Here is a 26,376-nt window from a genome sequence, read left to right as displayed (position 1 = left end):
ATTTGCCTTGAGATTTCTAATAATTCCACCATACTGTTGTATTTATTAAAGCTAATATGTATTGCAAAATGCTACTGACAATTGCAGTATCATATCTAAATTTAAACTTCTCTAATGCATCCTGGTTTTCTTCTGCCTATTTTACACGTGTGACTTAAAGATAATATCTTGCCATTTGCCCCTGTTAACATTGCACTTTCTTAATTCCAAGTTAAACCAGCCTGTGGTTTTTGTAGTCATAATGCTTTGTTTGTATATTGGTGCTAAAAATAAATTTAAAAGGGGAACAACAGAACAGTGGCATTGACTGTATTAAGATAAGTAATTTTAAAGAATAAATGTGTAAGAAAAGTACTTATTCAAGCCCTTCCAGAAAATGAACTATTTAAATTTATTTCCCACAGTAAGAATATTTGAGTACTATCTTTTCAGCAGCTCAATTGCAAACACCAGAAAGTGAATTGGAATGCTTCCAGTTATGAAAACTAAGAACGGTCTTATCACATGAGATGCTTTCTATGGAATGCAAATGTTTACCATACATCATTTGAATTTTTCTCATCTGTGAAATATTTCATTGAAAATAAAAACACTCATTGAAATCCTTCTTCTTGAAAACATCTAGAAGGACAAAACAAGCAGTCTGGATTATGGCCATACACCATTGCTATTCAATAAAAGTCAAACTGCAAAGACTGCAGTAAACAGAAAGTTATCATACAACCAATTCTAATATCAGCAGTATCTAAACCATGGAAAGTTTTATAAGTTTTACAACTGCTCGCTACCTAGTGTATAGATTCATATTATTGCCCTTTGTTGGGTGGATTTAGAATTGCTTAATTGATTCATTGTCTCCATAAAGCAAGCAGCTAATGAAGATTTTCTTATCTCACGGAACCAGTGCTTTTGAAAAAGAAGGATCCCAATTTGGTCTGTCCTGATGCTTTGAAGTTCTGAGTGGCAATGGTATGCTGCATAGTGACAAATGAGATATTTTAGGTGACTATACATTTTTTTCATTAGACTTGGAGCATAAAAGAGGCTGGAACGAAGCAACAAGTTGGAGCTGTTAGTTTCAAAATTGGGAGAAGGAGACAAATCAAATGTATGGCTTGGTGAAAAAATAGTTTTTCTATATTTTTAATCAAATGGATTTCATATCAGAATACTGCATAATCTAAGAATTACTTCTCCCTTTCTACATCTACTTCCTGGAAAACCCTGATAACAGAGATATTTTTGGAGCACTACATTCTTGAATTAGCAGATTTTTTAGAGTTCTAAAATAACATTTATGCAATTCAGTCAGGTATAAGAAAATGTTTTACAGAAACAGTGAAGATATATAATTGAAAGTGCAATATCCTACAGTTACATATTGTAGGAAGAATAATGATGCCATTATTTTGTCAAAGGTATGATTAGAAAAATCCCTTTTCCATTCTATCTCCTTTTCATTTACAAATATATTTACAAGGATAGTATATGTGTGCTCATAAATGCACAAATATGTAGTACCATTCTTGTACTTCTTAAGGTAATGCTTAGATCTGTTAAACTTTTATGAATGGTACACACACTGCACCAAGTAATACATATTTATGAACAGCACACACATTACTAAGTAATATGCAAAATATTCCACAATTATCTGCAAGCCTTTAAATATCAAGTGGTAGAAGGCCATGTAATGGGCTAACCTCAAATACTACAAATATCACTGCTAGAAAATGTTAAAACATTCATTGTGTTGCAAAAACCTATCCACCAAACAAAATGCCACTTTTGTGACCCCAGATATCAGAGCTCACTGGGAAATGGAGAGGCTCTGCAAATAAGATTGCTCTGCAGTGTCATGCTCAACATCCTTTTCTTAACATAAAAGAATTCCCATTCCTGGCCCTAGTGCACTTGAAACTTTATAGGAGGTCATTTGAACAAGTAGGCTTCTTTATATGTGTTTAGTTGTGTAATTCTACTGAATAATTATCTCTGTGTGGAATTTGCATTAACATTTAGTATACAACTTACTCAGGTGTTGGGGGGGGCTGCGTTGCTCCTATGCTGCTGTTCTTTGCTGATGTTCTTTTCTGCATATAGCTACAGCGAAGCTTTATCAATGTTTTAATAGTTTTCATAACTCTAAAGGAGAACATCAACTGGCTTTTTTTCAGTTTGAGAGCAAGAAACTGATGGTCAAGAGACCCCAGGCAATGCTATGAAGCACTTTCTTTGTCATGTTCTCCTACTGTACTGTAACTGCAGAAAACAATAAAAAATTGTCTTCGCATCTCTCCCTCCTTCCCCACATTTTCTAGAGTAGGGAAAGAGAGAGCCTGGCTTCCAGACGTGGGGCTTGGTCTTCTGGCATCACCCTAGACACACAGAAAACTCTCACTGGTTATAATGTTCTTCATTCTGTCTGTCCTGATCTGGAGTGTTATAAAACATGAGATGAACAAATCTCTTATTTTTAGCAGCCACTCTAGCAAGCATCTAAACAATTTTCTTAGGAGCTCCCAGAGTCAGAGGTTTACCTTAGGACTTCTGTTGGATGACTGGCATCATCCAGTTGGAGAACTGTGAGCAGATGCAGCAAAGAGCAAGCAGCAAATGCTCAGAGCACCCAACTCTGGATTGCTCACAGAAACGCAAAAGCCATGGAGACATGGGGAAGCATTATCAAACATGGTTTAGCTTCAGTTCAAAAAAGTAAAGCATGCATTGAGAGGCTTAATTTAGTTCATATTAATTTTCTTTTTAACTCAATATCCTTTCAAGGCCACAAACCATATCCTGAGGATCGGAAGTGCTCTCCAGCTAGCTAGAATGATAGAGCATTCAGTGTTGCTCAGATAATAAATTGGAAATAAGTAATAATAAAAAACATGAGAACATCACGGTGCTTTTGAAAACAAGCAATATTCCATCTTTATTACATATATAACCATCCCTCTTACTTGATATCATACCTTAAATATTTCTTAATCCATTGGCCAGGTGAAGTTTATCTAAGTTACGTAGAGAACCTACTGAACAATTTTGGAATGAATGCAGAACGTGAGCTTGGGATGCAAAACACCAGGAAATGTCATGCCTATTTTTAGGAAGCGGAAAAAGAAATCTGGAAACTAAATGTCAGTCAGCTTACCTCTCATTCTTGGAAAAATACTGTAATAAGCAACCAAAGAAACTAATTCTAACTTACTAAACAAAAAAGAAAGGTCATTTAACAACCAATATATATATATATATATGTCAGAAACGGATGGTGTTGAACCCTTCTGCAGTTTGGTAGCAGGCTCTGTGGATACAAGTGGAGCAGCAGATGTCATGCATCTTAATTTTGGCAAGGCTTTTGATACTGCCTTGTAAGTTGTAAGAAAGTCTGGTCTACCAGAAGTTACTAGGAAAGGGATGGAAAACTGGAAAATTGTACTTTAAGAAGAGTTATCAGCAGTTCACTGCTACAGTGAAATAAGTCGTAAGATCTGCAAGATTCCCATCCTGATAAGATGAACCAAGTGGCAGTCTTGGAAGCTTCTGGTTTGAGTTTGCAGTGATTAAAAGGTTAGTATTTGGAAAAAGTAAAATTTTGAGTAAGAAAATTATCAATCTTACAACAGCCCAATCTGTTGACAAAAAATTTAAATAAGCTGTTTTAAAATGTCAGTATTTTCTAGTATGAAAAACAGATATATCAAGTTGTAGTGCTCTCTTCAGGTAAGGATGCAATGTGCAGAATGTAATAAATCCATTGCCAATATTTACTGTACTAAAGCCTCAATGCATACTAGAAAAGTCTAATAATTTTTCACCTATATCTTTATACCACACTGAAAACTATATGTCTGGCCCCTGTTATACTACATTGCATACTAAAATCTGTCTTCTTTATACGGTTGCTGGGTGCATGGTTTATAGAAAAGTAGTTTAGTAGAAACTACTATGTTTTATGCTATGTTGGCACTTAGTGAATCATGCTTCCTGCTATTTCTTATTGCAGAAATATATCTTTTGCTTGTTACTACTGAAGAATGTTTGCATGCATCCGAAGTTTTTCAGATATCTCAGAGACCTACTACAACCAGTGTAATTGGAGGCAGCTACTTACCGTTAATTCTTACAGATGATAATACAGAACATAGCTGCAATTGACCACTCAAAGGTTACATTTGGTTTTCTTGAGGTCAAGAAGATGGATTATTGTTTCAAAAAGTACTGAAAATTGACATGCAGTGGCTGTAAACATACACAGTTTCCAAAGCTTTGAGATTTAAATTTGCAGAAGAGTCACAGAATGTTGTCCATCTATTTCAACTGCAGATCCTTAGGACAAAAATTATGTGTAATTTCTTCTTAATACATGAAAAATACCTGTATTTTAAGGACATTAAAGGCTCTGAATAAGCATATAATCATTAAATATTCACAGTGTACAATGTTTAATGTGCACAACATTGAATATGCCAAAGAATAATGCCATAATTATAGCTCCTATAATAATTACGTTTTATTGTGGCTTCCTTACTCTTTTTATCCCACAGTTGGTATAAGCTGTTAAGCAGATGCCTTGGTTTTGCCCTTTGCAGCTTATAGGCAGATCACTGCTGTGTTGATTCTGCAGTCATTGTCAGCTATTCAGCAATCTCATTTTTCTTTTACTGTTTTGGCAGAGATGAAATGCGAAGTTTTTAACCTTCCACTTTCCTGCTACTGATTTGGCTGTTGGAAGCAAAGCTTAAAGCTTAAATAGGAGAGCAGGCGTATCCTCAACAGTAACACATTTTTCTTCTCCCTAGAGTTCTTGCAGCAACTATTTAAAGAATGAAATGCAGTCAGTGTGAGGACACAAATAAAAGGACTAGAATAGAATATATTTTGAGCAGTGCCTTTTTTAATTAACAATAGCTTGGATTCTGTAACTCAGACCTCCAAACAGAAACTTGTTTTGTAGATATAGACTATATTATAGATTTCTTATTATAGATACAGGATCTCTACAGTTATATTCTATAGATACAGATATCTTTCTATATATCTATTCTGTAGATATAGAATATATATAGAGAGATATATTCAATATATATAGACTATATATCCTGGAATCAGAAGTTTATGTGGACTTGCATCCAGGCATGGAAACCAGTCATGTAAGCATGGATTTCAGTTCTGGATCTTTCTGCTCTGAGATGATGGGAGCACTGGAATTTTTCATTAAAATATAGATTATTATCCACAGGACTCAATGCAGTGCTGTGCACTGTAGTACAGCTATGAAGAAATAAATGGGATCTGGCATGGTGTGGACATCTTTACAAAGGTTCCTCCTAAAAGACTGAAGCTTATGTAGTACTGTTTGTTCTGTTTGTCCACATCTGCCTCTGGTTTCTTTCTGCAAAATCTTTCTGAATCCTTGAGACAAAATTAGCCCCACTGAGCAGAGGGTACAAATAGAAGTTCCCACAATCTTTGTGGGAATCAGATGCAGGGTTAGAGGAAAAAGCCCCAAAGAGGTACCCCACTGCTAGAAAGCCGGCTGCCAGCTGGGCTCAGCTGAGCTGAGCTGAGTTCATCAGCTTGCAGTTATCTCCAAATGAGCTGCAGGTGCTGCCACTTGCTCAGCCACACAGTGGGAGGAGGTGGAGGCAGCAAGAGCTCAGAGGGTCTGGGCTGGCTGCTGGAAAACAGGAGGGCTGCTTGCGGAGAGGATCAAAGGCAGAGTGGAAAGTCTTCCAGGGTATTTTATGGCTGAAGGTAGCAAAGGAGGTTAGTGGGGTTGTAGGGTCAGTGTTAAAGAAGATAAGGGTTCTGTTTGAATTTTTTTTTTTTTTTTTAGTCATGGTGATATTGGGAAGATTTCGGGGCATAAGATGTAACTTGTGAGAGAAAAGGCCTTGTTAGTTCTGCTACTCAAAATAGCATGTTTGTCTTCCTAGTGTCAGGTGCTGCTTTGCAATGCAGACTGCATTTGTACTTCTGCAGTGTGGTGCAATAGAGCAGCTGTTGTTTTAATGCTGACTGGTTGGCCCCTGCACCATGTTACCCTGTCAGGTAATTTCAGCTGAACAACGAGCATGCATAATTTTGTATTTGTTTGTACTACAAGTAAATGTTTGCAGAAAATAATGGGACTGTGGAAATGTTAAGCATGTAGAATTACAATTGTGTTTCAGCAAATGTTTTATGTTCGTTTTTTCTTAAAGTACGTTCTTGGTTGAAAGCAGTCCCAAGGACCTGCTTTAAATATACATTAAGGGGATGAAATATGGTTTAAAGCAATAAAGCATTGAAATTCAGAGCTCTGGGGTTTGCTCATCCATCTTCACAGGTCATCTTAACATTATCCTTTACATATTGCTGGAGGCTCCCGTAAGTGAGTTCACTGGCAGTCTGTCTCAGGGTTGGGACATGTAACATAGACTGAGCAGTGTGGGCTGTGCGCTTACAGAGTCACCACTGTGTCAGGGGCTGGAACCGTGTGTAGCAGAAAATGATGACGAGATGGAAGAGTAGGGTTTCTGTTGACTCAACAACTCTAGTAAGCCTCTGGCTGCTTTATACGGGGAAAAGGAGAATTGTGTTTCTTAGGAAAATGCTTTATATTAGTGTTGTTCTTGCCATAGAGATTACCACCAAGTATTATTTTGATGTATCCTTGAGGCATTGGAGATTCTGCTTCTGAGTGGCAGTAGGAATGTAGAAAAATATTTCTGTTCCCAAAGTGTTCAATTTTGGTGGAGAGTTTTTCCCTTCTGTTTCCTGTGCTATTGAAGTGAGGAGTTTCTTTAAATTGACAGTCCCTTTGCTGCTTTAGGAGGGAAACCACAGAGATGGTGTTAGTGGTGTTGGTGCTTCTCCTGCTCTTGCGATGTAACTTGCATTCTCTTCTCAAATATTCCTTTTCAGTTACCACTCTGTAGTGAAGAGTAAAGAAAGAGGGAGGAAAAGGTTCATGTTTATATTCACGACCTTTTGGGTGAAGTCATCTAAACTGGGAACGCTGAAATTATCTGTAGAGCAATATTGTTATGTCTTAAAACTTGATTCTGTGATTATAACAATCCCTACCTTCATGTAGGCACTATTAGCTTATTTGAGGCACTAGGGAACAGAATTTAAAGTATCTACTTCAAAAACTCAGGTTGTTGAATGAGCTGAAGGAGGAACCTCAGTACTTCAGTTGACAGAGGGATCAATCAAGAAGCAGCTCTGACACATCTCCTGGGATGCGGATCTGTGTGTTTTAGTGTGGATGTGTGCCCTCTCTTCTGCTTGTTCTCATACACAAGTACTCAATTAGAAATGAGCCATGCCATGACTTTTTCTTTTTCCCAATGGTCTCTCTAACTTTGCAGGAAGTGTATTGAGCTGAAGTGTAGACTCATATGTATTGAGTAACTGTGAACTTGCATTCCTGTGGAATTCTTCTGCTTTAAGAGAAGTTACAATCACCAGGTATATGTTCCACTTCTGTGTTAAATATTAAGCACTTGGACAATATTCTTTTGCTGCCTCAAAACGAGGCTACTATGTGAACTTATTTCTGTCCTTTGTGTAAAGACTCTTATCAAAAAATGGGGATTTATCTTATTAAGTGTTACAAAGCTGCTAGAAGCTGTCTTTCTGTTTCTTTTTTATTAAGTTAAAAAGACTTGTTGCAGATGGTAATTTTTCTGATTGTTTTACATGATTCAGGAAGGGCTGCATTGTAACCGAATACACGTTTTAGTTTTTGGGTGAAGAATAGATGGGAAGAAAACAGGAAGTCTACCTAACCATCCCATGTGACTGTCTTGTTCCGTATCTCCTATTTGTTAGCTCTGTTAAAAGATTTCATTCCGAAGTTTGTACGTTGCTGTTGTTGGCCTTATTGCTGTGACTCTCATTCAAACCTTTCTTGTCATTCTTTTGTACCGTATTTTCATTTTAGGAGATAAGAGGTTAATTTTCATATTTCCTGTAGCAAAGTAGCCTGCAGGATTTATTTGAGAGTTGTTCCTATTTTCCATCTTCTGAGTTCAGTAACAACAGGATTAAGAACTTGGAAGTTAAAAACGTAGACGCCCACCTAATTAAAGGGATTGGCTGTCGGGGTTGTATTTTTCTTTCTCATCAGCATGCTGTTCATTCTGTTTTCTTTCCCTATCTCCCTGTTCCCTACACACTCGGCTTGTAATAAAAGTTGGTTCTTGAATGTAAAGAAGTGTGTTAATGCACCTGGGAAAAACATGTACAGGAAGGAATTGAATTTGTTTCTATCTAACCTAGGTAAGATATAATGGAATGTTTCATTGTTTATCTTTACAGTAATAATCAAGGCATCCTTTCAACACTCATAAGGATTATTTAAGAAGAAAATTAAGTAAATGTATTTATTTGTTTTCAACAGAAAAACAATCTCCTATTTTAAGTTTATACCCCTGCAGCCAAGTGATAAGGGCATTTTAATGTTTTCCTGCATCTATCTTTCCATTTTAATGTGTTGCAGGATTAGGGGATAGCTGATGCTGCCGTTACGTAAATGTGAGCAAGTAGAGATCCTCATTACAGGGCGAAGTGGATAAAAAGAGTCAGTAACTGAAGGTGATGGAACTGTTGTGTCTACTGTCCATTAACTCAGTAATAGCACCTCTTCTCCAGATGAGGGGAATCGCAGGGAGCAACATTTTGCTGCGTTGCAGGAGCAAATCCCTAAAACCTCTGCAGCAGAAATGTCTGCAAGTAAAGAGATAAATATGTGAAGATAGATTGCAGCAAAGACTTTGGGGGCATCAGAGGTTTTCTGTTCTGGTCTAACTATTATGTAGAATTACTTGCATTGGCAAGATATTGAGCATTCTGTTCACAACCCCGGGAACATAAGCTAGGCTGGTAATACGCATGCGTATTTTGCAAGATTTGTGAGTTCTTTGTCATGTAACTCATAGCTGAGTGTTTCTTCAGCACTGAAAATAAAAATGCTCTGCAAAGCATATTGTAGCTATAAAATCAAAGAAACCAAACTGCATGTACTGACACTTCAGGGTTTCATTTGCCTGCTCAATAGGCACAGTGTTTATGGATCATCCAACAAATGTAAGCAAGGCAGTCTCTCAGATGCATATTCTCTATTGCTCTTCATTAGAGGGAATGTGTGGTGCTTATAGCTTCAGTATCGGAGGGAAGGGGGTTGAAGTTCTTTGCCTTCTATGTTACCTCTGGGACTATTTCTAAAGTAGAAGTTGCCGTCATTCTACCGGAGGAGTGGCAAGATTTACTACACAAGCTTTGGCCTTCTGACTTCCTTAAGCTTTACTACCAGGAGTCCTGAATATATGTCACTGCTCCACTGCAAGGAAATTTGTGTCATTAGACTCAGAAGTCAAATAAGCAGTAAGTCATACAAACACACCCGTGTATTGATTTCAAGTAATTTAAAAATAAATGGAGTTGATAGGTTACCTGTCTTCCTGGTTTTGGCAACACTACCCAAGTTGAAAGCAAAAAAAAATCTATATGGTCTGTTGCTCCTTTAATCATGCATTATTTACATTTTAGTTGGCCACTGAAGTGTTCTTTATGAGTTTTGGAGTCAAGGGCTGTAACCAGGTTTCAAATATAACTTACAAATGGATCCCAAAAGGGACCTATACTTCTGAATGTCTAAAGGCTATCTTCCAGGACACTTTATTTTAAAAGATGTTAATGTTCACATGGAGGTTGCATAGATTTTAATATATGTGTTATTACTTTGCCTGGGAAAGGGATGACCAAATGGTTAGGTTTAGATATAATTGCATTTATGTTCTCAATTTCTTACATAAATCCTCTCATAACTTTGCTCTCCACCATTTAGAATTCTGTAGCTTTGCTACACAACAGCTTTGTGTATGTTTGCCTCATTTATTGGAAAGAGGTATTTCTCCTTTTCTTTCTGAAAAATTTTCAGCTTGTATTGTTTTTGACTAGTAATGTATGCCTAACTGAATAGATAAAATGCTATTGATAGAGCAATATTTTCCAGTTGTTTACTGTGCTCTGTTTTGGGTAGAAGCCATAACATAAAATGCTCCTGTGATATTCCGCAGTTTTCTTTGTATTCCAAAATTTCCACTATTTGGCTTCATATGTATGTTCAACATATGGTTGAATTATCCAGCCTAGCTTTTCTTTTATGCCACTGTGTGGCCTATTTATGATAGAAATAGGGAGTCGCTGCTTCCTTTTAAATTTCTGCTGAAGTTCTGCTTATTTGTGTGGGTTTTTTTTAACCAGTGTTTTCTTTATGTTTTATTGTCACTAGCTTGAAGTGCTTTGAAATGTTTGCGTTAATGGCACTAAAACAAAAAAGTCTGTGATGGACTGACTTGAAATTTCTCCTTCTGTATTGTTTTCAATAATAACCTGGGTTTTGTGGAGTCTGTGGTAGCCGTGTTTGTTACTGAATGCATCTGTACTTAGTATAAGGGGATTCTGCTGAAAGAAGTGGTGCGATACCATGAGTTACTAGAAGGCTGGAGTTTTGAAAGCAGTGCTCATCTACCCGGTGTGTATAGTTCAGGAGATGTTAAAGCAGTTAAAAACTGGAAATCAAGAAGTTGCTTTGCCTACAGTTGTAACAAAATGCCTGATAGTCAAACTGAAACACAAAGGGGGAAAGTAAAGTGTATTAAGATTTAGTACTTACATAATCCTCTACATCTTTCGAGTGCTAGAGGTATTAACTATTTAAGCCTCTAGATAAATTTTTCAGCATAAAAAGAAATACATACATGTATTATCCTTTTTCTCTCTTGGCAAAACATACAGACTGAAAGGCTAAATAACTCACCTAAGGCTACACATCACTGGCAAAACCTGGATATACATGGCTCCTGGGCCTGTGCTCAATTCATGCTGCATAGCAATAGTATATGTCTTAATGGTGTGTGAGCAGATGCAGCTACACAAAATCCTTATTTTGATGTAGACAGCAAACCTAAGATAATGCATAATAACCCTGTACAATGAATTTGCAGCAGTAACACAAACGTGTCTCAGCAAACTGCAGTACTGTATATAGCTAATGTTAGCTGTTTTATTGATCCAGGCCACTAAATCTTTAATTATTTTTCATAGTAAAACTTTTCTAAATAAATTGCTGTATTGCTACCCAGGACTGCTGTTCTTTGGCAGTACAGAGGTTGATGCTTGGGTCACTTGCTACATTTTACCATATCTATGCTCTTTGTTTAAAGATTTGGTACTGTTAAAGGAGACATAATGCATCTAAAAGCTAATGGACTACTAGACTGTTAGTTCTGGAGCATAACATTCCCTACTACTCCTTAAAACAAGTGTGTAATAAGTTCTGGTTGTACAAATCTTCCTATCCCTTGAAACCCTCCCATTTATTTCAACATACTTGTATTTTAGGTCACCTAAAGCAATTGAGCAGCTAGTTCGGTACTGTCCTTCTCACTTGTAGGGCTAGGGGGGTAAGTTTGGATGTGGTGTTTGTAAGATGTATATATATTTTTCTGGCACTAGAAGAAAAAGCCTTTGGCTCATGTGATAATAAACAGTCATTGCAGCTGCTGTCCTCTTGAGGTCTTCCACATGTGTGTGGCTGTTTCATCTTCACTGATATTAGATTTCATGATTATAGCCAGATGATTTCTGACAATGCTCGGTATATCAGTTTTAGATATACTCATGTGCATGTATTTAGTTGCTGAAGAAGGACTTGTTTCAACTGAGAAAACTGACCAAATGTATTAGAAAGAAATTTGCATTGACCCATCTGAGATTTGAAATTTTATTTCCAAACTGTGGATACTTTGCTTGCTGTGAGACAGATTTTTTTGAGTCCCTGAGACTAGGTATATTTATACAGCAACAGCTGTGCCAAATCTTGTTCTCAGCTACACCTATGTGAAAATGGAGATGTGTTTGAATGAGATATGTGTGGAATTGGGAATAAAATGGCAGAGATGGTGCTGAGGCAGATCCAGGAATGTGAATAAACACTATCTAAGTAGGCACAGTTGCGGCATGTCTAAATGTATCTGTTAAATATGCTGTTAAGAGGTTGAAGTTTTCTTCGTCATTGTCGTATAATCAATTATCTCTTCAGTACGTTGCCCTGTGACAGTGCTGTACCACTGCTAATTTGTTTTATAGTTAGTGCTGTTCACAGTCATGCCTTACATTTGGTTTTATTCTGTAGTATATATCTTACTGAAATAATGGGATGAAGATACAATATTCAACAGGAAGTTATTTAATACTTGACTACAAACCACTATACCACATACCACTATGCCTACATGTTTTATCAGAAGTGAAGATATAATTTAATAACAGAAGTTTTCCTTTCACAGTGAAGGAAAGGGGAAAAAAAATCAGCATTTAAAAAACCCACAGCACCTTGAATAATCAAATCGGGAGAAATAAAAAGTGGAGCAATATTCATGTCTGTCTGTATCTGAAAATTGAACTATAAAATCCCAAATGATTACAAATAGTCTTTGTGCTTGCCATCAGTGAAGTCAGCCAGCTGTGTAGATCAACAACCTATGATACTTTTTAACTGCAATGTTTTGTTTAAATAACCCATTTACATTAAAACATTTCCACTATTCTTCTTTCCAGTGGTTGCTAGCTATGTCCATAGCAACAGATAGTGATGTCGCAAGTGGAGGTCAATGTGTTGACTATATGATAAACTGGAGAGGGAGAAAATAGATACTCTGTTTACAAATATCTTGAATGCAGTAAGAGTTTTATAAGAAGAGGTGGCTGGAGAAAATTGACTTATTCCAAGTCTTTGGTTTCTGTTGTCGACTGAGATGTGTATTTTATCTTGAAAGTCTGGAATTTTCTTCTAGTTTGAGAACTGCTGTTGCTGGAGTAGCACATCCAGGCACCCATCAGTATTGTACAGTAAGGTAACACCCCAGAGCTGTGACTTACGCACACATAGGTTCTTACATCAGCTGTACTGTCTTGTGGCTTAAAATGTAATAATAAAAAAAATTACAAAAACAAAGGAATAGAGTTGTGTGATAATTAAGTTGCATTAAATAAAAATTGAAGCTGCTGAAAACCTGGGGGAGAAAAAGAACATTTTAACATAAGTGGTGTACTTATGAATATTATTTCTTAGTTTGTTACTGTAATTGCTTGCTTCTGGATTGGTAGCAATTGTCTCTCACTGCAAACATCTCTTTCATGATCAGTTATGTAGTGATTATCTTGGGGTTTGTTTTGTGGGTTTTTTAATCTCTAGACCAGTAATTGCTTGATATGAGCATGACTTTAAATATATATTTGGGATAATTCATCTGAGCATCCTTTCTGGGAGCCTCTATCTCCAAAGACTAAAAATAAGCTTTTCCGAGGGCGAACTGCTAAGACTTTTATAACAAGACTCAATATTTGATGATTCTGCTTAAATCTAGATACTTTTTTGTAACAGTCCTATACATATATGAAGATACTTGTGACAACTTTTCTTTGGGTATTCTCCTGCATGTCACGTTTTACAGATTACTCTTTGGAGTTGGATGGTGAAGGTGGTTGGATGGTTCTAGTGTGCTTATGGGGTGTTTTTGATTCTTTTTGACTTGCTCACATGTTTAAATCTGATAGCCAAAACTGAGTGGAAGACAAACTGGGTGAGAAACAGGGTTATTTCTTAAATTTTCCAATGATACTGCTGTTTGCACACCCTGTTGTGATGTTTGCCTGTTTTGTAGTCAGTTATTCCTTCTCACATACAGTGATTTGAACTTGTTCGTTGAACTGCAAACCTCAGTCTTGTGGAGATGCTTGAACAGGTCTTCTGCGTTTGGAATTCTAATTCTGTCTTCCAGAGTCTTTGAGACTTTATCTACAGATTTAGTAAGTGAAATCTATATTCAGTCAACAAACACCAATGAAAATATTAAATAATATGAGGCCAAAGACAGACCCTGTGGCTTTCTACCTGATATAACTTTCCAGTCAGGTAGCAGATCACTGATGATTTGTCAAGTACAGTTTTCCATCCGCTTCTGTTCCAGACTTACACTCGCTTTGCACAGAACAGGTTTTGTGTAATATGTTCATGAACAACTGTGGGGAATAACATCTATAGCTTTACTAATCTAAGACCTTGCAAGCTCCAAAACTAGTGCTAGAGAATAGGGAAGCCAAGCTTAAAACATGGAAATTCTGCCGCTTCTATAATTTCCTCCTGGAAATGTGTCTGCTAAACCTGTCAGTAGCTAATCTTCCTTCATATCACGATAATATTCAACCTCTGCCTGGCAATTAGGACTGTCTTGGTTATTCTTGTAACCTTGGAATGCATTCATAACTAGAAATCACAGCCACTTCCCAGAAGCACATGTTGTGCCACGGCATAGCTAAAGAAGCGATAGTATAAACTCGCATCGATTGTAAAATCAATGCATTAATTTGTGTAGTTATACTTAATATTCAGTGACTGTGTAAGTATAAAATTTTTATTAATAGATGGTTGATTTGCAGTAACAATATATCTGCAACCTGAAGAATATTTTGTGAAACTGGCCTCCAGTCACAGCTGTTAGTGCTTCGTTGCTATGGACATGTTGCTGTGTAGCACATACGTTAATATTTTGCTCTGTGACTGAGTCCTGAAAAACATGGACTGTTTGTGGAAGACATGTATCTAAATAATTTTGATTAATAATTCGCCATCAGAATTGGAAGACATGTGGGTGGTGAAATGCTCACTCTCTTAAGCCATGCATGTGCTACTCCGAGTTAGGATTTCACTTGAACAGCTGTGTTTTTAACTGCAGTGTATCTGTATGTTTTTCCAAAAGGGGAAATCCATGGGGGAAGTGTTTTGGTAATTAGGTTGTTATTACTCCATAATCGCTCCCTTTTCTACTAACATCAGTGTTACTGTGTGGTGTCTGGCTCATGGAGAAAGATCAGTGCTTGCTGTGTAATGTGAACAGAAGTTTTTAAAAGGGGAATGGGGGTTTTCTAGTAAAAAGTATCTTGTAAAGAGGGATTGATATTCATATTAGCTGGAGATAATATTGGAAAAGAGGCTTTATGAAGGCCTTTGTACTAAAATATTGCACGCTGGTTCATAAGCAGATGGCAGCCTTCTAAGAGAAAGCCTAATCAGGTTACTCTGTGATTTTCATTTTATGATGTTTTTATAACCCAGTATTATCTATTTATTGTGTAATCTGGTAGACTAATAACCTAAACAATATCTAACTTTTGGGAATTATCCACTTGTGGATTTTGGTATGCTCACATAAACATTATTAATGGAAATCCACCTATTTAAGATACTGCAGAGTTCATTTGCAGCATTTTAATAAATGATGCAATTTTCGGTGCAAGAAAAAAATTATTTAACTCCAAAACCTTTGTCTTAAGTGCCTTAATAATGGTATCCCCTTGGAAAATGATCTTTACTTCTGAAGGCCTGATTCATGTTCCACTCATGTTAACAGAATAATTTCCACAAGCTTTAGATCAAATTTAGAGATTATTTGCACCAGATTTTTTTTACAGTATTTGGACAATTTGGAAGACCGCAATTAAAAATCCCAGAGTATGTCTAAGTGCTAAATTCTGGCTGCAGTAAATGGAAGTGATGAAAACCTCATTCGGTGCCTGTTTATATGTTCAGATACTTAGAAGAACTGGGTATATAAAATGGTTTATCTCCATCATTGCTGCCTTTTCCCATCCTTTCAGACCATAGTCTTTGGTTAGGCAGTGTGTCATAAACATACTTTGTAGTTTCAAAGGCCCAACTCCCCTTTGCTTTCAGATCACTCTGTTCTAGTTTCTGGCTACTTTTGTGGTAAAGGTATCACTGAAATGCTTGTAGGACATCGTAATACTGAACCCACCGTTATAACTGCTTACTACTCGCAGACGTGTACGTTGCTGTTTGTATATTGGCTGCTGTTCCCTACAGGCTTCCACTGAGCTCCGGAGAAATTTTAAAAATTCTTCTATTAAAATGAATGGTTTAAAATGCTCCTTTCCCTATGCTTAAGGAATCCTGAAGGATCGGTCTGCTTAGTTTACTTGCTGGTTGCTCCTGTCTTGAAAATGTTAGATTAAGTTTGATATTGCTTTAAAAAAGCAGTATTTATATTTTTCATGAATTCTGTGCTGCGTATGAATTACTGACAGGTCCACTCCATCTGCTGCAGTCGTCTTGCTCAAATATGCTGGTAAACTGAGCAGCGAGGAATCAGATTTCCCTTGGAACGTTGGAGTGGTGCTGTCATAATTTAAAAGTTAGACAATGGAAACATCAATAAACCCAGGAAAATGTTTTAAGTCACTTTTGGGGTGCTCTCTGCAGCTGTTGTCCAAAAAGTGGCTGCAGGCCTGGTAAGGGCTGGGGCGTGAATCTTCAGATGGTTTAGAAACACTGGAGTTAATGAGTCCTTAAAATGTGACTAATTGATTTTCTTGATGCACAGAGCTCATGCTTGATCTAAATAAAAGTCCCAGAGTCTGCAGCCTGTGAAGGCTCGTGTCTTGCTCTATACCTGTCTTCAGTTAATGAAATTGAAACATTCTATTTATCACAAAACTATTAAGATATCAATAACTCATTTGGGGTTTTTTAATTTAACATTAATTTGACTATGTAATTGATGACCCCAAAGAGTTGTCTTCGGTAGTTTCTTCATCTTCTAATTCTTTTTTTTATATAAATGAATATCAAACTTCTTGCATTATTTTGAACATGTAATTTATAATGCTTAGCCCTTCAGCACTGATCTCCTTTGGTTCAAATATGCTTATGTTCATTTAATTTTTAAAACTTACTTTTGACTCACAAATGTTACATTTTTCTCATGCTCTAATAAATATTTGTGTATTGTAATTTAAAAAACCTTCATTTTGAACAATTTTCTTAATAAATTTTAATTCCCTTTGCTCTTGATCAGTATATAATAACTATAATGGTTTAAATGTGAAAATTTCCTGCCCATTTAATACAGATAGTAACAGCGTGCATCTTGCCAGTATTCAAGGATCACCTTTAAAACTTCGGGTGCAGTGGCAGCTGGCTTCAAAGCAGTCTGAAGTACATTTCAGTATTTTCAAAGAATTTTTCTAATGCTGCTTTCTTCAGAACTAAAGTAGAAATGAATGTAAATGTCATTGTCTTTTAATATTCAATTATTAGCGCTTCTTTGGAATTTTATCTTTATTTGCTTTATCAAATGTGATATTAATTGCGTTTTATATCTGCACTCTGTAAATCTATCACAGTTTCTTTGATGAATTTTCTAAGTCAATTAAGCTAGTACAGGTTCATTGAATAAAGCAAAAAATCATACTGCGATTTTTTTTAGTAATTTTCATTATAAAAACCCTGTCAATAAAGATAATGTAAACAGGATCTTTAACTTATGTGTGATGACTGATATCAGAACTGAAAATATAGCCTTATATATTTTTCAAGAGCTTTTTATATATTGGTATCTACTGATAGATAGCTTTATAGAAATTCAGTGTTCTTTGTATCCACATTAGGAAATTGAAGTGATATGAATAAAATACACACAGCCTATGAACACTGCTATGTTCTCACTGTAATTTTCTACGCTCCCTCCTATGTATAAAAGCTAGTATGCTACAGTAGGAATGTGTGATTTCCCCTATTGCTTTAAATGCTTTTTCAAAAGCAAAATAGTTGTGAATTATTAACGTTAACCACACCATGCCAAAACAGGAGGAAGAAATGCAGGAGTGTTCATTATTGATTGATTAGTGTGTGAATACTTTGACTTGGCACTGACTCTTTTTGAGGCCTATTGATGTATGAACTTCTTTCATCCAGTATAATAATTTTATATGTTGTTTCAACCTTATGCTCAAGGATATGACTAATAGCACAGCTGAACTCAATGGGGCTTCTCATCAAGTAATATAAGTGAAGGTAGGAGTTTCTTGCTCCAAGTCTTGCATTCAGATTTCCAAGTTTGTGCCTGTCCCAGTCTGCATTGGTGTCAGCTCTTTGCTCCACAGGCTTTCTCTGGAACTTTACATGTTTTTTTATTCTTCTCTGGTTTTGAGCTTCCTGTGTCCTGTTTGGTTAAGCCCTTAAATTTTTACATGTTGTCTCTAGATGAAACCTTTATCTTGTACAGTCAAGAAAAGACCATCAAATACATGTAAAATGTGAAGTAACCAACCCTATTGCAGTGCAAATGGGTAACGCTGCCTAGAAGGGAGTTTATAGAGACATTTGTTATCTAGCAGCCCTAAGCAAGAATAGACTTGTGTTATACAGTGACATTTATTGACTCCTTCAGGCCTACACCTGTGCTAACTATAGGGTTGTGCTTTCCTACCTGCTTTAGATCATATGACAACTCTTCCCTCCCTATCTACACGTAAAACATCTGGGTATATCAATTAGGCTCTAACTTGCTGATGTTCTTGTCTGTGATGTTGCAATAATTAGTGATGCCATAAATACAGAAAGTTTACCTTCTGAGGTTCTGCTGCCTTTGATTTTTACTTTTTTTTTTTTCCCCCACTAAACTGTGTTGTTATTCCCTGACTGTCAGTCTTTAATAAGCTAGCTTTCACTTGTTGAGAAGGATTTCAATAAAACTGACTTTGCTGCATACTGATGTTTGCCAGGACTGTCATCAACCCATAATGATGCAGTTTGCGGGCTATCGGTCTTTGTTGTCATTTGCCATTTCTTGTGTAACTTCTTATTGCCATTTAAACTGTTTTAGTTTCATATGTTGTAGCTTTCTGCATGTCAGCATAAACATCTTACGTGATCTAAACAGAGAAAAGGCCTAGAGTCATCAAATATCTTGAGTATTACTTGTGAATGTGTTTGAAATCAGGCTGGTTTTGATTCCCCAACATCTTGGTTTAGATGACCAATGAATATCGTATCGGTCTGTCAAGTCTGAAGTGTTTTATGGTTTTTGCCTAGTGGATATCATTCTTCTGGTTTCAACACAATTCTTTCTTTCCTAAATAGAGCCATCACACTGGAGAATCAGCTGGTGATCCTTGCAACATCAGTGACCGATGCAGGAGGGTACTATGTTCAGGCAGTCAATGAAAAGAATGGGGAGAACAAGACAAGTCCATTTATTCATCTCAGCGTAGCAAGTAAGTATCCAAATTCCAGAAAGCCTGCTGTCGTACTGAGGTTTCAGACAGTATTCACAAGAGTCTGCCCTAATAAAAAGAGTTTTGCTAATGAAGGGTTGGACCTTTAAAGGAGGTCAACTTTCCCTGCTTGTTTTGGAGCATATTGAACTCCTTGTGCAATAAGAGGGACCTAAGAGAGTATATGCCCTCGACAAATCACCCTCAAAGCCTTTTGTCTGATGGTTTATTTTGTGCAAGGCAGGTACATGATGATATCCCTCGCTGTTTGTTGTGAAGTTGTGATCATAATTTCTTTTTAATGCAGGAGTTTAATGTATTGTTTTTCACTGTGCGTAAGTAAACAAGTCACTCTTCTGAGTGCGGTTTTATTAATGAGTCTATTCCCAGTCTGTGGCATTATTTTTACCTGGAGTTATCACAGAGTCCCAGGGAACATGCATTTCATTGTTATTACTTATTATTTTACATTGCGCAAATTGTATTAACACCTACCATTACAGACGTATTCCAGGAGTAGATTTTACAGCAAAGGGGAGGGAAAAACAGCAGAGCAATGGGGTCAGAAAGATGACTGTACACTAAATACATTAACACGTGCGTTCAGCAAAAATAAGCACGTGTAACTCTTGTAAAACACTTGGTAAATGTGTTTGTATGGGAAGTTAATATTCTATACATGTAGAATAGTTTGACTTCTTTTCTGGGGGCATTTGCTAAAAATGTTTTCAATGCAGCAGCGAGATAGGGGGTATGTTAGTCTGTTGTGTGAATGTGGAGGTTTCTATTTTGGATTGTAGAGACAAGGAAGATATGATGGGGTAAATTGTTGATGATGCTAGAAGCTTTACTGATGGGCTACTCTGACATTTTGGGGTTCTAGAAGATGCAAGACTCAGCTCTGGAGCAGTCAGCATGATGAGATGTCCAAGATCGCTTGATCTTGGATACCATTAGATCTGAGACAATCCCTAAGGCTCATTTTCTTATAATAGCAAAAGATGGGAGTCTGGGTTTTTGGGCAGAAAATCTGGTAAATTGCTTTTGGAAGTATGCTTTTTTGTCAGAAGTTAATAAAAAACATTATGTTCCTGTGAAACACTTAATTTCTAAGAAAATATGATTTTTTTCTGCTAAAATTCCTAATCAGATTTCAAGGAAAGCTGTTCTCATATAAGTGATGGAAGCCCTGTTATTGGGATCAGGGATCACTGAGGGTAGAAGCTGTGTGGTAACAGACAGCAGAAGAGACAAACCTGTGTTTTCTTCCCAGATATGTTTATAAATTAAATGAACTTCTCAGGGGTTTTATATGTATCTTTCTGAAGTGGAAATAATATTCCAAATCCAGTTTGAATTCTGGCTGTACTGTGGCATGTAAATTGTAAACATTATTATTTCTGACAGTATAAAGAGGTTTGCTAACACTTTAGTAATTTCATTCTTAAAGCAAATTTGTATTGTTTGTATTATGTGACCAATAATGTACTTCCCCCTTTAATTTCACATCTTAATTAATGCTAGAAATAGTCTGTGATCATGCATGCATAAGAAGTGCTATGCAAAGCAGAAGGTAATACGGGCATATGGAAAAGAAAACACTTCAAAACGCATAATGGCTTGATACCATGAATACAAAGTCTATGCGGAATCTGAAAAATAAGGAAGATTAAATGGATAAAAGTAAATGAAGAATGAGGCAAGGTGGAAAGCCAAAAATGGGTTTGCTTGTTAAAATTAATGTTGGCCAATGAGGTTTTTAAATTATCATCTTGATATCCAGGATTATTAATGCTACGCATGCATTGAAGAAACACACTGGCCACAAGGTATTACAGTGTCTGTAAAGTAAATGAGATTAATGTGGTCATTCTGAACTTTGATCTGAGGAAGAAACACATATGATACATTAGATAGAAATGAATAAACCTTTTTGGTCCAGTAACAGAAAATAATTAGGCAAAAAATACAGTCCTGAAGCAATATGCAGAAAATGGTTGCAGAAAAATCGTGTCTTTTGGAAGAGTAATAAAGAATTCCAGCAAGAGGTTGGAAACAGGTTGTTAAAGGTACATCCGGGTATGGAAGATATCACATTGAATTGCCACTGTCTGAATCTTATCAGATGTTGAGTGATGACACTTGTCATTTTCCATTAGGACATATATAAAATTGAAAAACAGTTTAATCAAAATCAAATAAACCACAAGTAAAGTGGAATATCCAATCTGTCTGTGAGTAGATTATATATTAATTATTGAGTACAACCTTGCTACATGACTCAGCATGCATACTGCCACTTCTATTGAGGTCAAAAGGGGGAAAAAAACCTGTATATAATTCTCAGGGCAGTCATCCACTGAGAGCAGTGTTAGATGTGTGGGATATGCATATCTTGTTATTCCTTGAAGGATATCGGTGTCAGACTTGCTCCAGCCTGTAGGAAAAGCACATTTGCAGAATCAGTCTCACAGCTGAGAAAGCTGTAAGAGGTCCTGTTCTGATCTGAAATATAAGACTGACAGAAGGAGAAAGGTATAGCCCTGAGGTAAGTGCAAGATGAGTTATAGGGCCTTATATTGAAGGTCAAAGCCTTGAATTGTGGCTGGAAGTAAATGGAATTTGAGCGACATCCGGAAAACATACTAAACTGTCCTTCAATTAATAGCTATATTTTATACATGTTGAATAAGATTGGAGCGTGTTGAACATGTTTCAAAAATCCAGTCTAAAAGCTCTAATTGTGATGAGTTTTCTAGTAGGGCTCCTACCTTTTATTTCTTCTCAGTCTAGCCATAGCTCCTTCAGTCCCAAGCAGCATGAAGTCTTCCATCCACCCATTGCCATGATGACAAATGCATGGAAGCTGGAAAACAGCTTCAGAAGAAAACCTTCTAGTTTGTCAGCCTTGCTTCTGCTGTGTTTGGGTTTGCTTTGCTCTACATTCTGAGGTTGGTCAGACATTGAAAATGTAGGCATGAGAATGCCTGGCTTTCAAGTGTGTAGTAAGTACACGTTACTGTGTGACAGTTCATTCCATAAATGCACTTTGCAGTAAAGATGTATTAGCCAATAGATATGGTCACTCCATGAGAAGATCCAAATACTGAGCAGTATTTTTCCCTTAACAGCTGAGTCCCTAGCTTGGTTAAACACTGGTGTTCTGCATGCCTGCCCTCTAAAACCACGTGTCTGGATTTGAAAGTCTAGGTCACCAAAACACTTAAGTTCACAGCATGAGGTCCAGTCCAGCTATGCTTAAAAACAATGGTCTTTTCTTTCAAGTGGACAGGTTCCCACTGATTGCAAGAGGATTACATCATTCCTGAGATGACAGGCTCCGGTGAAATAAAAATGATGTCCAAAAGGCAGCATATTGGGGGAATAATGTCACATCTGAAATTAGTATGAGATGTCCTAAATTTAAAATGTCTTCAAATCAGTTGAACTGTATACTAAGCTAATGAAAATCTTGGCTGCTGCTTTTTTTTTTTTTAACCATATGTCCCAGCTTTCATGTAAATAACACAAAATTTTGGCTAGGAAAATTGGAAAGTCTGAAAGTCAAGAGTCTGGCAACAGAAGTAGTAACAAAACTCAGTTTGCTTTTTGACTCAAATACATCACTTATTCCCTGTTGAAATTTCACTAGTACTGTTTTCAAGGATTTCAGTATTAACTCCATTGCTGGAACTTCCTAACTTGACCAGAGGGTGTGAGAATTAATCTGTCACTGAGCTGTTGCAAGCTTCTTAGATGTAAATACTAGTTTTCAATTAAAAACAATTGGGAAATCTTTAATGTTCTTTCCTGTTTCTATCTATACATGCCTGTTTCATACCTGTTCTCCCACAGACAGACACATCACAGCACAGATGGTCAGTTCTCCTCCTAAAGACTCTGGTTTGTCAGGGGGATGAAGTGACATGCTTGTGATCTTACCAGTGTTGGCAGGACGCTTAAAGATCGAGGGGATCATAAAAGTAAGGCCATACTATGTGTTCCACCTAAATTTCTCTGAAACTGCAACAAACCTCTTATGGTTGTAGTATGGAACTTAAAAAAAAAAAAAAAAGACTCATACATGGTACTTTGCTGTAGTTTGCAGCATTTATGCATGAAGGTGTTTTGGGGGGAAAGGGGGAGCAGGGGTGTTAAGAGCTTTTTAAGGAAACTGTAAGGATTTGTAGTATATAAGTCAGGAGTTTAAGAAGTAGGGGGTTTCTTTGAGGGGGAAAAAAAGATTATAGGGAGCTTTTTATTACTGTAAAGAGCTGGCTGAGATATTTACCACAATGTATGCAATGGGTGTCCTTGTTACTTTATTACGTGATGATGTGGCAAGACTCTGGTGCCACTTTAGAAGTTTAAAAAGCCCTACTGAGATTTTTCTATTGTTAACTTAAATGCAATGCTGTAGCTGTGAGCTGTGTTGGTCCAGTCTTAGAAACTTTTAACAGTATGCACTGCTATTTCAGAATTTAGTTGAAATATTTTATGAAAAATTTGAGAAAGTGTCCCCCAATAAATGATTTAAATGGCAAGTTTGCAAAAGGTGGGTATGTGTAAGCTGTTCTGACAGCTTAGATACTCCTGCTTCAATTGGTTTTGCAGCACTAATCATCTGGAACTGCAATTCAGGGCCTTGCTTCTGGACCTTCTTGTTAAGCAGTGAAATATTGAGATGCATGTCGCTTCAGTAGATTTATTAGTAAATTAGATAGTCTCAAGACCTATTCATAACACCAGGAGATACAGAGTGTTCTGCAGACTGACGTCTTTTTCTGATGCAGGCTTTGTATAAACAGAAAACAAGATTGATGAAAATTTTAAAAACCTTGCCAGCCAGCATTTCTGAAGAGTCAAAGATAATAAAGCCAATTATCATTTAACAAAGATAAATTTTTCCCTTGAGCACTGGCAATGCTTAAAAAAAAATAATAAAAAGAAAAAAAAAAAGTTGGGGACTGAAAATTAAACTCCTGGCTTGGTTGCATTGCAATTAATTTAAAATACGAGGGTGTCATGTTGTTCTGCCCAGCTTCCACTTGCAACAAGAAGAATTTTATTCCATTACGGCAGACGTTAACATGAGGCTAAATAGACCCTGTTTGTCTCTGGTCGGTGCCTATTTTGTTCTTCAATTTAATGTATCGCAACATAAATTTTACAGAAGTGAAGAGTCTCATTTCAGATCCGCAGGGTACTGATTTTTGCACTGAAAGTTTTTGTCTTCTGTTATAAAGAAAGGTTCTCACGATAGCACAAGATGTTCAGGTCACTTTCAGTGTCTGTAAAAATATTTTTTACATTGTTAGGAAACAAAATGGGGGGGAAAATGCCATATTACCTGTCCATGTATTTGGTAGAATATTACTTTTGACATCCTTCTGCCAGGTTTGTTAAGAAGATAAGTTTTCAGAAGATTCTGAGCAGACATTTTCCTCTCTGGAAGAGAGCATTTCACTAACATAATTTTTCATATTAACCATCAAGGTTTGTTCAAGTCAGCAGATGTTGAAGATCCTTCATGGATATGTTTGAAGCATACTGCTGCATGAATTTTTCATAGCTAGTTCCAGCTTTCAGGTGTAGACAGGAAAAAAGAAAAAGAATGGGCTGGCACCGCCAGGGAATAGATATTTCTATTCTGAGGTCAAATTCACGCAAGCTCTGTAGACTTGTCAAACTGTTTTTAGTTCATGCCAAGGGAATATACTTTGCTTAACCTCTTTAGGTCTGTGCTGTTGAGGTGAAATTAGTGCTTCAATTATGCTTTTTTTTTTTCTTTTGGTGGTGGAAGGAGAAGGAATGTGGGATGAAATGAAATTGCGTTTCTGTGCCGTGATTGTACACGATTACCTGAGGTTCTAACCAAATACTGGGCAAGTCCAATGTAGCACAGCTCAGCCTTCTGTGCACTGGCTTTAAGTCGCTCTTTGAAATAATGACATTTCTTTCCTTTCCCATTTTCTACAGAAGTTTTACTTTCTCTTTGTGTAGCTGAACTTCCAGGAAGGAGACCCCAGTGTTTGTCACGTGCGGTTTCATGTGGAAATGTGTGCCTTTTGCTTTGGTCACTTAACATTCTTTTGTTATCCAAAATGTTAATTTGAAGGAGACTGTAGAAGTGTTCAGATTTAAAAGTGAACCTTAAGGATTTACCTCTGTGTAAATTACCTCTGTGTAAATGCCATCTTGAACACTCTGGTGAAATACTGTGCCTCTTAATGCTTTTTCTTCAGTTGTAGCTCCAATCTGCTCAGATAGTAAAGGACATAAATTTTTAAATGGGGATCTCTGTTTCTTATTATTTTGAGAATAGATTGAGTACAACTTAACTGTGCTTTTGAGATCTACGTGTATATATATTTAAATCAAATGCATTTTAGTAACAATTATAGCTATAACAAAAAGGACTAAATTGAGTTGGCGTTCAAGATTTGGTTTTGATATATTGGAATAAATGTTAGTTTAAGCTTTATTCAGAGCTAGGAGTTTCAGTGGAGACTGATATTCTCAGTGGTTTATTCTATTATCTACTTACTGCAAAAGGGATACTGTATTGATGTGTAGTATAATTTTATATGCATTACAAAAAAATAACAGATGATGATCAGGATTTATCAGCATTCTTGGACTCCAAATTTCTTTTTTTTCTTTAAAGATTCAGTTAGATCTTTTCCATAGTTCTCTACCTTTTTTTCTCCTTAAAGGAAAACTTTCCTCACTTTTAAATGTAGTGATATAGAGGGAAAGCTGTAGTTAAAATGATAGATTGCTAAACTGCAGGAATAATAAAGATGAGCCAAGAAACCTCTGTGGCATCTTGAGCTTTTCTTTGGCTTTACCCAAATATTCTGTCAAAGGCTTTTTCTGATAAATAGCAGAAATATTGCTTGGTCTTCAATTTCTTCTTTCTCTGGACTGTTTTTGACAATGGTTATTGCCACACATGGTGCAGTTTTGCATCTGCTGCAACCTCTGTCCCAGGCAACTACTCTGCTAGTAGTTTTTGCAATGGTAAGATAATAAAATTTATGTAAGATTTTTTTCAATCTTACCATTGAAGAGAAGCTAAAATCAGCACAAAACATATTTAAATATCTGTCACTTAGTTTTCATCATGTTGCATCAACAAATGTAATAAAGCTTTAAATACATAGTTTATGGAAAGAATAGTTCCTTATTGTTCTCCCAAATGCAACGATACATTCCTACTGTTGTGGGGACTCATGGCTA

The 26,376-nt window shown here is 36.6% G+C and overlaps 1 protein-coding gene across 3 annotated transcripts in view; it reads left to right on the top strand.

Moving 5' to 3' along the window:
- SDK1 (sidekick cell adhesion molecule 1) overlaps positions 1 to 26,376 on the top strand; it is a 416,682-nt gene that overhangs the window by 183,517 nt on the left and 206,789 nt on the right. For all 3 annotated transcript variants that reach the window (XM_074840972.1, XM_074840973.1, XM_074840971.1), the window contains exon 5: positions 19,001 to 19,134. In XM_074840972.1, coding sequence (XP_074697073.1) covers positions 19,001 to 19,134 — 134 coding nt within the window. The remainder of the gene's footprint in view (positions 1 to 19,000; positions 19,135 to 26,376) is intronic.

The sequence above is a fragment of the Strix aluco genome, chromosome 15 (assembly GCF_031877795.1).
Source record: "Strix aluco isolate bStrAlu1 chromosome 15, bStrAlu1.hap1, whole genome shotgun sequence".
In the NCBI taxonomy this organism is placed as follows: Eukaryota; Metazoa; Chordata; class Aves; order Strigiformes; family Strigidae; genus Strix; species Strix aluco.
Note: the sequence above shows the minus strand (reverse complement) of the source record. Positions and strands in the feature narration are given on the sequence as shown.